This window comes from Pseudoliparis swirei, chromosome 24 (assembly GCF_029220125.1).
Source record: "Pseudoliparis swirei isolate HS2019 ecotype Mariana Trench chromosome 24, NWPU_hadal_v1, whole genome shotgun sequence".
Taxonomy (NCBI): domain Eukaryota; kingdom Metazoa; phylum Chordata; class Actinopteri; order Perciformes; family Liparidae; genus Pseudoliparis; species Pseudoliparis swirei.
In genome coordinates this window covers 27,710,450-27,727,867 of record NC_079411.1, presented here as the reverse complement: position 1 = coordinate 27,727,867, position 17,418 = coordinate 27,710,450, and the positions used below count along the sequence as shown (strand labels likewise).

At 48.9% G+C, this 17,418-nt stretch overlaps 1 protein-coding gene across 1 annotated transcript; it reads left to right on the top strand.

The window, feature by feature from the left end:
- The first annotated feature begins 3,819 nt into the window (after positions 1-3,819).
- On the top strand, positions 3,820-9,332 carry crybb1l2 (crystallin, beta B1, like 2). The gene is made up of 6 exons (XM_056409636.1): positions 3,820-3,836; positions 4,532-4,629; positions 5,255-5,373; positions 6,980-7,112; positions 7,205-7,347; positions 8,692-9,332. Exons 2-6 carry the CDS (start codon positions 4,537-4,539, stop codon positions 8,861-8,863), a joined length of 660 nt encoding a protein of 219 aa, XP_056265611.1. The 5' UTR covers positions 3,820-3,836; positions 4,532-4,536; the 3' UTR covers positions 8,864-9,332.
- The last annotated feature ends 8,086 nt before the right edge of the window (positions 9,333-17,418 follow it).

Below are 17,418 nucleotides of genomic sequence, written 5' to 3'. Positions count from 1 at the left end.
AATGGCTAAATGTGACCAACTTGACTCAGGTGAGACCTCCCGTGCGTCCATCAATGGTGTGTGTGCGCGCGCCGGTGACTTGGTTTTTCCAGCTCTCTCCATGTCGCCCGTCGACTCAGCAGATCACATGCAGCGCGCGCGCACACACACACACACACACACACACACACACACACACACACACACACACACACACACACACACACACACACACACACACACACACACACACACACACACACACACACACACACACACACACACACACACACAGAGGTTGTGTGTCTGTTGTTGCTCTTTTCGTGTAGGTCAGCAGTGCCACGTCCAGAGCAACAATGACCGGACTACAGGCAGAATGAGGAGGATTTAAAGAGTCTGTTCCAGGGGACAGAGGAATTCATGATGATGATGATTAAAGAATAAGAATAATGTGATAATAATGTTATCTTACCTTTGAAAACATTTCCTTCCACTCACTCCCCTGCACATCACTTAACTCTTCACTTTATATACACTTAAATAACGTAACTTCTCACTTTAAATACACATAAATACACTTAAATAACGTAACTTCTCACTTTAAATACACATAAATACACGTAACTCTTCACTTCAAATACACTTAAATACACATAACCCTTCACTTTAAATACGCATAAATACACTTAAATACACGTAACTCTTCCCTTTAAATCCACGTGTCACTATAGACTGACGTTCATTGGTTAAAGTTTTGAAACCTGCCCGTCTGCACTTTATCTTATATTTATATACTTATAAGTGTTAATTGTTGTTGATTGTTGTTATTGTTATTGTCTATTTTCGCATTGAATGTGAAAACTTTAAGGCCAATAAAAGGTTCTGATTCTGATTCTGATAGCTGTATAAGTGGTGACGGAGAATATTCCCCCTTTGTAAAAAAAAAAAAAAAGAACAAAACATAGAAGCACTACAAATGAATATATCTTTGTGGCTATATGTATATATATATGTATGTTGAAGGACTATTATTCTACGTGAAGCCGGGCCTGTGTCACATCAAAGGAGCAATTTATTTTTGCACCGATGTCGTTTTAATATAAACTCGCCCAGTCAGTCACTTCACACAATGGGGCCTCTGTTGCCCCCCCCCCCCCCCCTGAACATCATCTGGTCCTCGGTCCTTGACATTTGATCTGGAGAGCGTGTCGTCGGTCCTCCTCGACGTGTTCACCGTCACGGCCGACATCTCATCTCAAATCTCGGAAGTCACGGCTTCAATGGAAGTGGAGACTTGTGTGTGTGTGTGTGTGTGTGGTTTATCATGTGTGTGTGTGTGTGGTTTATCATAGCACTTTTAAAACACGGTACACTCGAAATCTTGTCACCCTTTTGAATATATCATAATTATGCTCTCTAAAGGTTTTTGTGGGTTACATCCTGGAAAATGTAACTTTATGTTTCATAAGGAAATATAGTGTGTGATGATGCAACACTGACACTATATATATTACATATTGTTCAGTTTTATAAATGTGTTTAATGGACTTTCTGTGACATATTAATTGGGTTAAAGGCCTCAGTGGTGCCTCCATGTGAGGGGAACATGAAAGAAGGAGGTGAAGGAATATTTCACATCGTACATATTAATTAATAATAAAACTAAGCATGTTCTGGCAAGGTGTGAATATTAAAAATGTATAATCCTACACCGTTAATTCAGATTATAAAAGAACTTCACATACCCTAATTTGCAGATATCATATAAATGGATGATTTCATCTCCTCCTAAAATGTCTTAATGAACAAAATCCAAAGACTTCAAGTTTTCTATATTCTTAAACCATAAGACGTTATTTTTAATTAGGCCATCATGTCATCCATGACCTATATTGACCTCTGCATTTAACCCTTCCCACTCCTCCTTGGGTGGAGCAACCCGTGGTTCCGGCGTCCCCGCTCAAGGGCACTACGGCATGCGGACGTTACGTATGAGCCTGGAATGGAACCGTGAACCTCTGGGTTAGAGGACGGCTGTGTGAATGTTTTCTATCATGTTTTATGCGTGTCCTCAACGCTACAACGTGTGTCATCACGTTAGCTAAAGAAGAGATAACGTAACGATAACGTTCCTCTGTCCGAATAACGAATTATTTTTTAAATCCTCCCCTTTTTTTCTTCTTCTTCCTCATCTGGATCTGGAACCAGAGGACGGATGACGGGGGTACAGATATGATCACTTCACCCCCCCCCCCCACACTTTGTTCTTCATTCTCGCTTCTCCCCTCGTTCTTCCATTGAACTTTTTTTACGATGCTCACTTGAGCGCTAGTTACCTTGGCATTGAAAATGCGGAAGGTTATGTTTTGATCGCAGTGTAGTTGTATGCGTGCGTGTTATTCGCATAAGTCAAAGAGTATTAAACCGAATCGCATGAAATTTGGTGGGATGATTGGTTATTATCCGGGGACCATTTGCTTAGATTTTGGGATCGATCGGGTCAAAGGTCAAGGTCAAGGTCATGAAAAGGTCAAATTCGTATTTTTACCATAGCGCGGTCAATTTTTATCCAATTGGCATGCAACTAATGCCACAATGTTCATAATTCAATGCCCAATCTTGTGATATGCGAAGGTATGCGCTCTACCGAGTGCCCATTCTAGATTTTATTATTAATATTAAGAAAATTCAAACTGCAATATTAATGAGTCCTGTCCGACCCCCCTTGTGTGGACTTGTTCGTGGAGCAACCCGTGGTTCAGTGCTCAAGGGCACTACGGCATGCGGACAGTTTCTCGGAACTTGGAATCGAACCGTAAACCTGTGTGACGACTGTGTGAATGTTTTCTATAATGTTTTATGCGTGTCCTCAACGCTACAACGTGTGTTATCACGTGAGCTAAAGAAGAGATAACGTAACGATAACGTTCCTCTGTCCGAATAACGATTTATTTTTCACAATTTCACCCTTTTTTTCTCCTCATCTGGATCTGGAACCAGAGGACGGGTGACGGGGGTACAGATATGATCACTTCACCCCCCCCTGTTCTTCATTAGAGTTACGTGTGCTCCTCACTTCCCCCCTCGTCCTTCCATTGATCTTTTTACGACGCTCACTTGAGCGCTAGTTTTTTATAATTATGATTTCATTATTAAGGAGATTCAAACTGCAATATTAATGAGTCCTGAGTTAAAATTCCAATAACCCTAACCCTAACCCCCGCCCCCCCCGAGTGCTATTTTTGGGAAATTTGCACCTCACAGACTCAACACAATATCCACACCTTACACTCGAGAAGGAACGAATCGGAGGGCCGTGATGGAAGACGTCCGTCTCCTCCCGCATGACGGAGGAGCCATGTTGGAAACGGAGAGGTTATTGCTTTCCCCCCCGTAATTGTTTGTTGTCCCGACGCCTCTCCATCACAGAGCTCACGGGACTCGGGGTGAATAATTCTGCGACCGGCTATCATGAGACGACTATATCGTTGGGGTTTGGTCTTTATTTATGTGAAGCAGCTACAGTATAACTCTCTTTTTATGTCATGGATTCCTGTCATAAAAACATTATTAAGAAGATGTTTTCGTCTGCCGTCCAGTTCCCACAAGGCCAAAAAGACATTGATTTTACAGTCTCTCTCTCTCTCTCTTTGATGATGGGGGGTATTTCTGTTCTGTGAGCTCAGCGAGTTTGTTTCTGTGTTTGTAATCCCCTCTCTCTCTCCTATCTCTCCCTCCTCTCTCTCCCCTCTCTCTCTCTGGACGCCAGCGTATATAAAAGCCCCGGGGGGCCCGGTGGACTCACACAGAACCACCAGCCCCCCCGAGTCCACTCCTTTACGCACACACTGCCACAGGTAAGACCGGTGGACACACATCAGAGAGAATAACCTGATGTAATCCCTTATTATGAGGTTTATTGTAGTTTGAGCTCAAGATATAAAAGTAAAACTGGCAAAAATGTGCATTTATTTTTGCACAAAGCAAATAGCTGTAAAACTAAATATGATTGTTCTGTGTATATTTGTTTGTATAAATAACACTTAAACTTATTCTTTAATCTCACCTGGTGCATCCTAAAATATATAACTAGAATATAGCACATTCATTTCATGAATGTTCAATTTTATTTTTTTCTGGTTCAAAACTCAAAATGTTTAAAAGCTACAAAAAGTTTTATTTTGAAAAAGAAAATCAGTATATATGTATTTTTTAAAGTAGGATTTTCTTTTGAATTTTTTTCTTTTTTTTGGAAATGTGTTTTGATGTTAGAAGGACATTTTATGCTACAAATGTAAATGATAAGCTAGTAATGTGTGTGGAAAGTCTCACCTGAATTCATAATTAATTATTTTGTCAATCTAAATCCTTAAATACAGTATTGTGTTATATTACTTTGAGGTATTGTGGGTAGGCTGGTATATTGTGTCTTTAAAGGGGAGTGGGCTTTGCTTTTATATATATATATATTAAACTTTATCCTCATCATTTTTGTTGTTTTGTATTGTTTATTAAATTTAATAATGCTTAAAAACCTTTCTTCTGTTCTCAGTCATCATGTCCGCCGGAGGAGAGAAATCCAAGTCCGCTTCCCAGACCGACGGGAAGGCCGCTCAGGGCAAGATGCTGGATACGGGCAAGAACTACAAGGTACACACAAGAACCGAGAGTCTCAAAGAACCTTCAAACAGGGTTCCTTAAGGCACCATTTATGGTTCCACGAAGAACCTTTCAAACCAGGGTTCTCTAAAGAACCATTTCCTTAAAGAGTTCTCTCTCTCTCTCTCTCTCTCGTGTCGCTCTTGATTCTGAACACCTCGGCTACCTTTCTTTCTTCTTCTTCTTCTTCTTCTTCTTCTTCTTCTTCTTCTTCTTCTTCTTCTTCTTCTTTTCCTTCTTTTTCTTCTTCTTCTTCTTCTTCTTCTTCTTCTCCTTCTTTTCCTTTTTTTTTCTTTTTTTTTTTCTTCTTCTTCTTCTTTTCCTTTTTCTTCTTCTTTTCCTTCTTCTTCTTTTCTTCTTCTTCTTCTTCTTCTTCTTCTTCTTCTTCTTCTTCTTCTCCTTCTTCTCCTTCTTTTTCTTCTTCTTTTTCTTCTTCTTCTTCTTCTTTTCCTTCTTCTTTTCCTTTTTCTTCTTCTTCTCCTTCTTTTCCTTCTTCTTCTTCTTCTTCTTCTTCTTCTTCTTCTTCTTCTTCTTCTTCTTCTTCTTCTTCTTCTTCTTCTTCTCCTCCTCCTCCTCCTCCTCCTCCTCCTCCCCCTCTCTCTCTCTCTCCCTCTAGATGTGCGTGTACGACCAGGAGAACTTCCAGGGCCGCTGCGTCGAGATCAGCGGCGAGTGCATGAACGTGTGCGACGTGGGGATGGACCGCGTGCGCTCGCTGCGCGTCACCTGCGGACCGTAAGTAGGCCACACACACACACACACACACACACACACACACACACACACACACACACACACACACACACACACACACACACACACACACACACACACACACACACACACACACACACACAAACTCCTCTGAGGCAATTTCAAAAGTGTAGCTCATCATGATGTGACTTCACATTTTGGGCTTTTATCCTGCAGCAGTGGAATTATTCATTATTATTATGATTATTATGATGATTATTATTATTATTATTATTCTGATTATTATTATTATTATTATGAAACATGGCAAAGCGACACAAATATATGACTGAGAGGAAAGAGAGCGAGGTGAAAGGAGACAGGAGAAGTGTGCATGAAGTGGACCTCTTCAGGGTGATTTACTTTTTAATGATTAATAAAAAGATCCTTAATTCAGTTGATTCATTAATTCTCGTTCTTGTGACATTTCCTCCTTTCCTCCACTCCTCATGGCCTCTCCTCCCCTCTCTTGTCCTTGTGACCTCTCCTCCCCTCTCATGACCTTTCCTCCCTCTCCTCCCCTCTTGTGACCTTTCCTCCCTCCCCTCTCCTCCTCGTGACCTTTCCTCCCTCCCCTCCCTTCCTCGTGACCTTTCCTCCCTTCCTCTCGTCCTTGTGACCTCTCCTCCCCTCTTGTGACCTTTCCTCCCTTCCTCTCATCCTCGTGACCTTTCCACCTTCCTCTCGTCCTCGTGACCTCTCCTCCCCTCTCTTGACCTTTCCTCCTTTCCTCTCCTCCTCCTGACCTTTCCTCCCTCCCCTCTCGTCCTTGTGACCTTTCCTCCCTCCCCTCTCCTCCTCCCTCCCTCCCCTCCCTTCCTCGTGACCTTTCCTCCCTTCCTCTCGTCCTCGTGACCTCTCCTCCTCCTGACCTTTCCTCCCTCCCCTCTCGTCCTTGTGACCTTTCCTCCCTCCCCTCTCCTCCTCCCTCCCTCCCCTCCCTTCCTCGTGACCTTTCCACCTTCCTCTCGTCCTCGTGACCTCTCCTCCCCTCTCTTGACCTTTCCTCCTTTCCTCTCCTCCTCCTGACCTTTCCTCCCTCCCCTCTCATCCTTGTGACCTTTCCTCCCTCCCCTCTCCTCCTCCTCCTCCCCTCCCTTCCTCGTGACCTTTCCTCCCTTCCTCTCGTCCTCGTGACCTCTCCTCCTCCTGACCTTTCCTCCCTCCCCTCTCGTCCTCGTGGCCTTTCCTCCTTTCCTCTCCTCCTCCTGACCTTTCCTCCCTCCCCTCTCCTCCTCCTGACCTTTCCTCCCTCCCCTCTCCTCCTCCTGACCTTTCCTCCCCCCCCTGTCCTCCTCGTGACCTTTCCTCCCCCCCTCTCCTCCTCCTGACCTTTCCTCCCTCCCCTCTCCTCCTCCTGACCTTTCCTCCTCCCTCTCCTCCTCCTGACCTTTCCTCCCCTCTCCTCCTCGTGACCTTTCCTCCCCCCCTCTCCTCCTCCTGACCTTTCCTCCCTCCCCTCTCCTCCTCCTGACCTTTCCTCCCTCCCCTCTCCTCCTCCTGACCTTTCCTCCCTCCCCTCTCCTCCTCCTGACCTTTCCTCCCTCCCCTCTCCTGACCTTTCCTCCCTTCCTCTCCTCCTCCTCAGCTTCGTGGGCTATGAGCAGATGAACTTCTGTGGGGAGATGTTCGTCCTGGAGAAGGGGGCGTATCCCCGCTGGGACTCCTGGAGCAACTGCCAGAGGAACGACTACCTGCTGTCCTTCAGGGCCGTCCGCATGGTACCCCCCCCCCGTCTGTTAGGAAACGAGTGCCTTTGACTTCGTCTCCACCTTTCTCACATCTTCTATCCTCTTCCCTCACGTTCTTCCAGGATCAGGAGAAGCACAAGATCTGCCTGCACGAGGTCGGAGAGTTCAAGGGCCGCAAGATGGAGATCCTGGACGACGACGTGCCCAGCCTGTTCTCCCACGGCTTCACCGACCGGGTGGGCAGCGTCGTGGTCAACGGCGGAACGTGAGTCGAGGGCGGCGACACGGCGCCTTGAAAGAACAGTTTGTGTTTTGTTACTGAGCACATTCATACAGATTAAATAACACCAAATGTAGTGGGATTATGAGTGAGTTTTAGAAGTGTTGCTAGGCAGATTATGCCCCTAGTGTCCAGAAGAGGGCCGCTGCCCTTAGACCTCCGTGTTGCCCACAAGGATTAAAAAAAATAAGTCCCTACAGCTAAAGTCTTCATTCATGACACCTTTAAAAGAAAAATACCAAACCCGACTCTGGTTTCCCCCTATTTATTTTAATTTTGAGCAAAGCTAACCGGCTGTAGATGTGACCTTTCCTCTCTTCCTCTCGTCCTTGTGACCTTTCCTCACTTCCTCTCGTCCTTGTGACCTTTCCTCCCTTTTTTCCTCATCCTCATGACATTTCCTCTCTTCTCTTGTCCTCGTGACCTTTCCTCACTTCCTCTCGTCCTTGTGACCTTTCCTCCCTTCCTCTTGTCCTTGTGACCTTTCCTCCCTTCCTCTCGTCCTCGTGACCTTTCCTCCCTTCCTCTTGTCCTCGGGACCTTTCCTCCCTTCCTCTCGTCCTCGTGACCTTCCTCTCGTCCTTGTGACCTCTCCTCCCTTCCTCCACTCTCATGACCTTTCCTCCCTTCCTCATGAACTTTCCTCCCTTCCTCTCATCCTCATGACCTTTCCTCCCTTCCTCTCATACTCGTGACCTTTCCTCCCTTCCTCTCGTCCTCGTGACCTTTCCTCCCTTCCTCTCATCCTCGTGACCTTTCCTCCCTTCCTCCCATCCTTGTGACTTTTCCTCTCGTCCTCGTGACCTTTCCTCCCTTCCTCTCATCCTCATGACCTTTCCTCCCTTCCTCTCATACTCGTGACCTTTCCTCCCTTCCTCTCATACTCGTGACCTTTCCTCCCTTCCTCTCGTCCTCGTGACCTTTCCTCCCTTCCTCTCATCCTCATGACCTTTCCTCCCTTCCTCTCATACTCGTGACCTTTCCTCCCTTCCTCTCATACTTGTGACCTTTCCTCCCTTCCTCTCGTCCTCGTGACCTTTCCTCCCTTCCTCTCATCCTCGTGACCTTTCCTCCCTTCCTCCCGTCCTCGTGATCTTTCCTCCCTTCCTCTCGTCCTCGTGACCTTTCCTCCCTTCCTTCAGTCCTCGTGACCTTTCCTCCCGTCCTCGTGACCTCTCCTTTTCTTCCCTCGAATACAAACCGTCTCCATCTCCTTCCGCTTTGTCATTTCTCCACGAACCTTCCCAAAATAAAGTCAACTCTCTCCTCTCTCTCTCTCTCTCTCTCTCTCTCTCTCTCTCTCTCTCCTCTCTCTCTCTCCTCCCTCAGCTGGGTGGGCTACCAGTTCCCCGGTTACCGTGGCAGCCAGTACCTGCTGGAGAAGGGCGAGTACCGCCACTTCAACCAGTACGGCGCCCGCTGCCCCCAGATGCAGTCGGTCAGGCGCGTCCGCGACATGCAGTGGAACCCGCACGGCTGCTACACCGCGGCCTCCAAGTGAAGAGCGGAGAGGGGGATGGAGAGGGAGAGGATGTAATATCATCTCTCCATCCCAGAGATCCCGTGTTAGTTTGATAGAGGGAATACAGTCGGTTGTTATTATTATTTTCTAGTGAGCAATTAGAAAAGAGGAGATGATTACACGGACCGGGGAGACTGGATCTGATAATGAACGCTCTCTCTCTTTCTCTCTCTCTCCATTTTTTTTGGCTCTACCTCGGTTTCGTGATGCTCCCTTCTCCCTCCACACTTTTCCTCTTTCCTCTCCTCCTCCCTCCCCCACGTCACACACTTCTCCTCCGCACCCCCCACCGACGACGTCAGCCCTCGCTCAGCCCATCAGAGCATCGCTGGGAGGGAGGAGGGTGTGTGTGTGCGATTTGTGTGCGTTTGTGTGGATTCCGTGCTCTTGGATCCTGCAGCCACATCCAACCCTTAAACCTCAATAAAAAAAACTTCTTCCATGCTACTCCGCTTGAAGTCTTATTCCACTGATACGTGTAATGCTAAAGTCGCTCCGCGTGGACGTGTTTAACTCTGTTACCTTCACATTTACTAACATCTTTTACCCTTTGCGACCACAGCAGATAAAACCTCCAGAAAATTATTAGAATGAATATTGTTTCCCAAGTTTAAGTGTCAGGTACTTTTTGTTTGTTTGTTGACTACCTAAATATCCCTTTAAATAAATTTAAAAAGTTGATATTTACTGTACCTTCGCATTTATTTATTTATTTGCGTGTTACTCGCATAACTCAAAAAGCATTAAACCGAATCGCATGACATTTGGTGGGATGATTGGTTATTATCCGGGGACCATTTGATTAGATTTTGGGATCGATAGGGTTAAAGGTCAAGGTCAAGGTCATGAAAAGGTCAACATCTTCTTTTGACCAAAGCACGGTCAATTTGTATCCAATTGGCATGCAACTAATGTCAACATGTTCATGATTCAATGCCCAATCATGTGATATGCGAAGGTATGCGTTCTACCGAGTGTCCATTCTAGTTCTTATGTGTTTTAAACAGTGAAAAACAGCCTGGGGTCAAATTGTACAGGACATTGAAAACATATCATGTGAATTTTATGTTTTCACAGTTGTCAAATCACAGTTGAAATCAGAAAAATGGCCTCGAGTGATGTCACTCGAGTCAGTGCTGGTGTGGTCTGATCACATTGTTGATTTGAGGGGGGATTTTAATACATTTGTAAGAAAAGAAAAAAAGTATCTTTTGGGCTGAACTCCGGATGATAGCGACATGAATTGTTAACACTAATTATGCAGCAGTTTTCCGGGCCTCCTACGTGTTTGTGTTCCGTTCGTGAGCCGCTTGTCTTGTGCACAGTCACACCGCCGGTCACCTGGAATGGCACGTTAGATAAGAAGAGAATCTGACGACGTGCAGGAAAAAAAACACGTTTTTTGTGTGTGTTTTTTTTAAAGAAACAAACTACAACTTTTTCGTGATTTACTCACGACTCGGCGGATGGAGCGGCTCACTTAACGGCGGCGTTGTTGCGGCGCGTCTCGAGGTCGTTATGAGATTTTTGATCGATCGGCACAGATGTGGACATTGTTAACGTCTGAAAGGAGAAAACACTCCATCGCCTTTCGCAATAGCACTTATACCAAAAACAGAAAATTACGCTTTCAAGCGTACGACGATTTCATGCATTATTCATCTTTCTCACCAAAAAGCGATTATTAATGGAGGTTATGGTCCATAAAACATCAACAGAATAATGGACTTGACCACATGTTTAGCATTCCCACTCTTCCCCACCCGACTTAAATATAAAAAACCCACCAGATTACATTAATTCATAATGCCGTCTACGCATTTCCTCCGTGTCACGTGATCGACCCACTGTGTGACGTCCGTGATGAGAGGCCTTTTTATTGATCGGGGAGAGTGCTTCTAGAGTCCTCTAAATATAATTTGCCGTGTTTCAGTAAACTGCATGAGAGCATCTCTCACTCATCGATGTCTCTGTAATGATGCGTACGCTATAATTAATGTAGTTCACCATGTCCTTAAATTCATTTGTATTTTCCTTCGCCAACCTTAATTAAGAAATCTTCTATTTAAATACAACAAAACATGTAACACTCCAATGAATGTAGATATACACTAGCGTTGAAAGTTTGGGGTCACACAGACGATTTTCCATGAACACTCACTATTTTATTCGTCAAATTTATTTCAAAATGAATAGAAAATATAGTTAAGACATTGACAAGGTTAGAAATAATGATTTTTATTTGAAATATGAATGTTCTTCAAACTTGTCGCTCAAAGGAAGGCCAGTTTTATAACTTCTCTCAGCAGCATATAACTGTTTTCAGCTGCGCTCACGTAAAAAGGGTTGTCAAGGGTCTTCTACCCCTCCGCTATTCTTCTAAGGCGATAACACACTGTACCATGAGAACACTGTAGATGGACCTCTACACACCTCTGTGGAGACTTCATCAAACACCAGAGAATAGTCATTTACACATTAACTATGCAGAGAGGGTATTTATGATTATTGAATAAAACAGCGCTTTTTGAAGTGAGCCCAAACTTCTGAACGGTAGTATGAGATATCAAAAGAGAAAAGGCCCAAACGACCTTGATGTTTGTCAAATTCAATGATGTAAAACACGGGAGGATTTCACTCCACCGCTCACGATGATGCAACCCAACGCAAACATACAACCTTTTTGATGCCTTCAGTGTTCAGTCGTGTTTGGTTCTGTGGTTGTGATGGATGTTGCGAACATTATGTCCCAAAACTGTCAGTTATATATTCCAAAAGAGAAGAAAAAACCCTCCAAACGCCTCCTTCTGATGAGCTGGAGCACTTTGAAGTCTTACAGGTAAACATCAAAGGTTTCTTTGTTATCATCGGACAAATAAAACGTGAGCTGTAAAAAAAATACAAAAATAAATGAGTGTTATGAGCATTGCAGAGAAAGAAAAACACACTCTTGAGACTTCAATGGCAGATTGCAGCTGTAGTTAGAAAAGTCCTTTAATTAAAAATAATTATATATAGGATTCTCATTTCAAAATCGTTGATTTTGGGTCAATGTTGGAATAACTGTGCAGTGTGGTGGATAACATAATTCACCCACGGAACTATGGGTGGGGGGAGTGTTTAGCACGGACCCGTTTAGCGGACGGAACGACCGTCCAGTTTCGTCCGGTTTTGACTTGACGAATGAACGTCTTTTGGTATTGTGTTCATTAAAGCTTTGTGCTGGATACTCCGCCTCCGACTCTCGGCACTACACTGGTGACCCCGACGAAGGTCTCGCTGAAACTTCAGAGACCAAAACGAACATGGCGAATAATGCTTTTATTAAGTTGCCGGAGTTCTGGGAGTTTTCACCGACGGCGTGGTTCGCGCAGACAGAGGCGCAGTTCGCCATCCGTGACGTCACGGACGACACCACACGCTACTACCACGTCGTGTCGGCGCTGGGAAGATCCACTGCGACCCGGGCGGCGAATTTCATAGCGAATCCCCCGGACCACGGCAAGTACAGGGACCTCAAAGCCTTCCTATTGAAGACTTTTGGGCTGTCACAGTCAGAGCGGGCCCAACGCTTGTTGACTATTCGGGGCCTCGGGGACAGCAAACCCTCTGAACATATGGAGATGATGCTTAACCTGCTGGGTGCTGAAGAACCTAACTTCCTCTTCATGGAGCTGTTCCTCCAACACATGCCACCGCAGGTCCGGACGGCGCTCGCGGGCACGAAGATTACTGAGCCACGTGCGTTGGCGGAGGAAGCCGACCGTTTTTTCCTGGCTGCTCAGAGTTTTGCACCCGAAGTGCTAGCCCCAACACGCAGTGCCTACCCACCGGACAGGGACAGGCTGACCAACAGAGCCCCAGTAGCCGCCGATGGCAGTGCCAGCAATGGTATGTGCTATTTCCACGCACGCTTAGGCGCTAAGGCAAGAGGTGCGGTCCCGTGCAACTTCAAGCCGACGGGAACGCCAAGGCTTGCGCTCTTTAGTGGCCGTGAGTGCAGGCACGTCAACCCGGCTATTGTTCATCAGGGACACCCTCTCCGGCCGCGAGTTTCTTTGCGACACCGGGGCTCAGAGGAGCGTCCTGCCGGCTACGGTGGAGGACACCGCCCCTGGCGTCCATGGTCCACAGTTGAGGTCCGCTAACGACACACCCATCCGCACGTATGGCACAAAGACCGCAGACCTGTGCTTTGGAGGCCAGCGATTCAGGTGGGATTTTGTCACGGCCGACATCTCCTTTCCCCTCCTCGGCGCGGATTTCCTTTGTGCACACAATCTGCTGGTAGGCGTGAAAACAACCGCCTGGTGGACGCGGACGTTCTCATCGTTTGAATGTGCCCGCAGTCGGGCGGCTTACGGCGGACTCTCCAGCTCCCTCTCAGAGGGAGACGAATATCAACGCCTGCTCAGGGAGTTCCCCGGTATAACCCGACCTACCTTTTCCGCGGTCACGGCGAAACATGGTGTAGAGCATCATATAGACACCAAGGGCCCGCCCGTCTACGCTAGGGCCCGGCGACTCAACCCGACAGGCTGAAAGTCGCTAAGTCGGAGTTCGCCAACATGGAGCGCCTGGGCATCATCCGCCGCTCGGACAGCCCCTGGGCCTCACCACTCCACATCGTTCCCAAGCCAGACGGCGGGTGGCGACCTTGTGGGGATTACCGCCGCCTGAACGGCGCCACCACGCCCGACCGCTACCCAATCCCGCACATCCAGGACTTCTCAGCACACCTGGCGGGCAAGCGGGTCTTCTCGAAGGTGGACCTGGTGCGCGGTTATCACCAGGTGTCCGTGCACCCCTCGGACATCGCAAAGACAGTGGTGGTGACGCCGTTCGGGTTGTTCGAGTTCCTGCGTATGCCGTTCGGGCTCAGGAAGCGGCTCAGACCTTTCAGCGGTTAATGGACTCGGCGCTCAGGGAGATGCCCTTCGTTTTCGTGTATTTGGACGACATCCTGGTCGCCAGCTCCTCCGAAAAGGAGCACCAGGGTCACCTACGCGACCTCTTCAGGAGGCTCGACCAGCACGGGCTGATCGTCAACCCGGCGAAGTGCCTGTTCGGGTTGTCCTCCATCCACTTCCTGGGGCACCTCATCAACAAGGAGGGGGCCGCCTCTTCCGTCGAAGGTGGAGGCGATTTCGGCTTTCCCCGCCCACACCGCTCGGGCGCCCGGGAATTCTTGGGGATGGTGACTTTTACCACCGGTTCATCCGCCGGGCGGCTCACGTCATCGCCCACTGTACGGGCTCTCAGGACAAGTCCCTAACCAGGCTGTCGACTGGACGGCGGAGAGGAGAAGGCGTTCGAGGCCACGAAGGCCGCCTTGGGCGAGGCCGCCATGTTGGCCCATCCGTCGCATGATGCCCCATCGCCATCACCACCGACGCGTCTGACTACGCCCGTCGGCGCGGTGCACGAGCAATGGGTCGATGGTGCCTGGCAGCCGCTCGCCTTTTCAGTCGCCAGTTGACCCCAGGAGCGCAAATACAGCGCTTCGACAGGGAACTCCTTGGACTCTGGCTGGCGATCCGCCATTTCGATTCCTCCTGGAAGGGCGGGAGTTTGCGGCTTTCGTGGATCACAAGCCTCTGACGTTCTGCATGTCCAAGGTGGCGGAGCCGTGGTCGGCCCACCAGCAGCGTCAGCTGGCGTACATCTCCGAGTACACCACGGACATCCGACACATTGTTGGCAAGTCTAACGTGGTCGCAGACTGCCTCTCGAGAACGGTCATCGGGGCCGTCCAACTGGGCCTGGATTACGTCCGCATGAGCGTGGACCAGGCCTCCGACCATGGGGTCCAAGCCTGAGGGATTCCGACACAGGATTGCGCCTGGAGGAGGTCGCGGTTGACGGCTCGGACGTGAGGCTATGGTGCGACGTCTCCACAGGCCAGCCTCGACCGCTGGTCCCGTTGTCCTGGCGCCGGCCCGTTTTGAGGCGTTGCATGGCCTTTCCCACCCGGCAGGAAGCCGTCTGTGAAATTGGTTTCCCAGAAGTTTGTATGGCAGGGACTGAGAAAGGGCGTTGGTGCGTGGGTCAGCTCTTGCGTTGACTGTCAACGATCCAAAGTGCACCGCCATATTAAGGCCCCTTGGAGAGTTTACCGTTCCCGAAGGAGGTTCGACCACGTCAACGTCGACCTGGTGGGACCGCTTCCCTCCTCTCACGGGTTCACCTACCTCTTCACCATGGTCGACAGGACGACCCGCTGGCCTGAAGCTGTTCCCTCTCCTCGGCGTCGGCTTCTGACGTGGCACGCGTTCATCGGCACTTGGGTCGCGCTTTGGGACGCCTTCAGACCTCTCCTCGGACCGGGGCTCGCAGTTCACCTCGGAACTCTGGAACGCGGTGGCTGAGGGGTTGGGGGTCAAGCTGCACCGCACTAGCGCCTATCATCCCCAGGCGAACGGCTTGTGCGAACGTTTCCACCGTTCCATGAAGGCAGCCCTACGGGCCAGCTTGAGGGACGGCGACTGGGTGGATAGGCTGCCATGGGTGATGCTCGGCCTCAGGTGCGCCCCTAAGGAGGACCTGCGGTCCTCTTCGGCGGAGCTGGTCTATGGGCAGACCCTAAGAGTGCCAGGCGATTTTATTCCCGACGCCTCGGTCCCCTGGTCGGCGGCCAAACAATTTCCTCCCTACTGGAGACCGCTAGGGTTTTCGCGCCTGTTCCCACATCGCAACACGGCACTCCCACTTTCCGCATGCCCCCCGATCTGAGCACGGTGGACTATGTTTTCATTCGCCACGACGCCCACCGTGGTCCCCTACGCCCTCCTTACGATGGCCCGTTCAGGGTTTTGAGCCATGGAGACAAGTGCCTGGTGGTGGACGTCGGGGGTAGGCCTGAGACCGTTTCCTGGGATAGGGTTAAGCCGGCTAACGTGGACATTTCCAGACCGGTGGAGGTGGCGCAACCCCACGCCGGGACGTCCGCCTGCGCCGCGCCCGCGCTGCCCGTTGAGACTCCAGCGACCTTGTTGACCCCCGGGACCTCCGGGTAGCGGACGGCGCCGACGTGCCTGCTGCTTCCTCTCCCTCGGCCCCTGTCACCCGCTCGAGACGGGTCGGGTCGTCGCCCCTTTCCGTCACGAGGACTTTGACTATGGGTGAATTCTGGGGGGGCTTGTGTGGTGGATAACATAATTCACCCACGGAACTATGGGTGGGGGGAGTGTTTAGCACGGACCCGTTTAGCGGACGGAACGACCGTCCAGTTTCGTCCGGTTTTGACTTGACGAATGAACGTCTTTTGGTATTGTGTTCATTAAAGCTTTGTGCTGGATACTCCGCCTCCGACTCCCGTCTCTCGGCACTACAGCAGTTAAGTTTTTTTCCCAGCTCCGATTAATTCTGTCTATCCCCTCCTCCACGTAGCCGTCGAGTCTTGCGGGTACGATAGAACACAACGAGCAAAACGTGTGTCTATAAATAGCGTATAATTGCAGTATTATCACATTAACAGCCCTCCGGTGGCTCCGCCCCCTCCCCTCCCCCCTCTGCTGTTCTACTGTCGGCGCCTTAATTGGCCCGTCGGGCTCGGGGAGCACATTCCACGAGCGGCGGAGCGCTCGAGCAATTACGTGAATGAATGTTGCGCAATCAAAAGAGAGCTCCCAGACGCAGCTGTGTGGCGTGAGGTCATCACACACACACATCACACACACACACACACATGTGGGCGGAGGGACGGAAATAGCAAATAAAAGGAGGAGGTCTTTCCAGCGAACGCGGTCATTTTAACACCTGGAAATTGCTTTCTCCTGATCCTGTGATATGGTTTTTGACTCTTGACTTCCATTATATTTTTGCACAGGAAGTATCTCTTGGTGACGTTGCATGTGAAACGTAAGTCGGGCTACTTCAGCGATAAAGGCTGCGGAGGTTTAATTCAGCATTTGAAGGGTTAAAAAACATAATTTTAGCATCTTTCCATGTAGTTCCACGACTGAAGCGCACTCTAAATGTTCCTCCGCCCAAACCAGAGGTACACTTCACCTGTCACACTGTTGAGTATATTCCTGAATAGCAAAGTCATGTTGAGTGCTCTGTGCTGTAAGTTCATGTGTACCTGTGTCCGTTGAGGTGCTGTAGTGCGCATGCGCAGAATAAAAACACCGGTTGAGTTCCCGGACTGAAGAGACGTTGGTCGTCTGTCCTTTTTCTCCCGTGAATGCTAGCTACTAGCTAACCACTTTGGTGACTGCAATAACGTAGAGAGCTGCAAGAATGTCTCACGCTACAGGTTATGGGCCCAGTCAATCAGGCCAAAGGTGGTTCAGACTTTTATTCGACGGTGATGAGAAAAATTACGAACTCTGGGAAACGCGGTTCCTCGCGCACATGGAGTTACGCCGCCTCAGAGACGTTATCTCGGAAGACCCGGAGATACCTGAGGATGACGAAGAAGCTCTCGCGGAAGACGAGGAAAAGAACGGTGAGGCATATGCAGAACTAGTGCAATGTCTAGACAACAAGAGCTTGTCATTGGTAATGAGAGACGCGAAACGTGACGGAAGAAA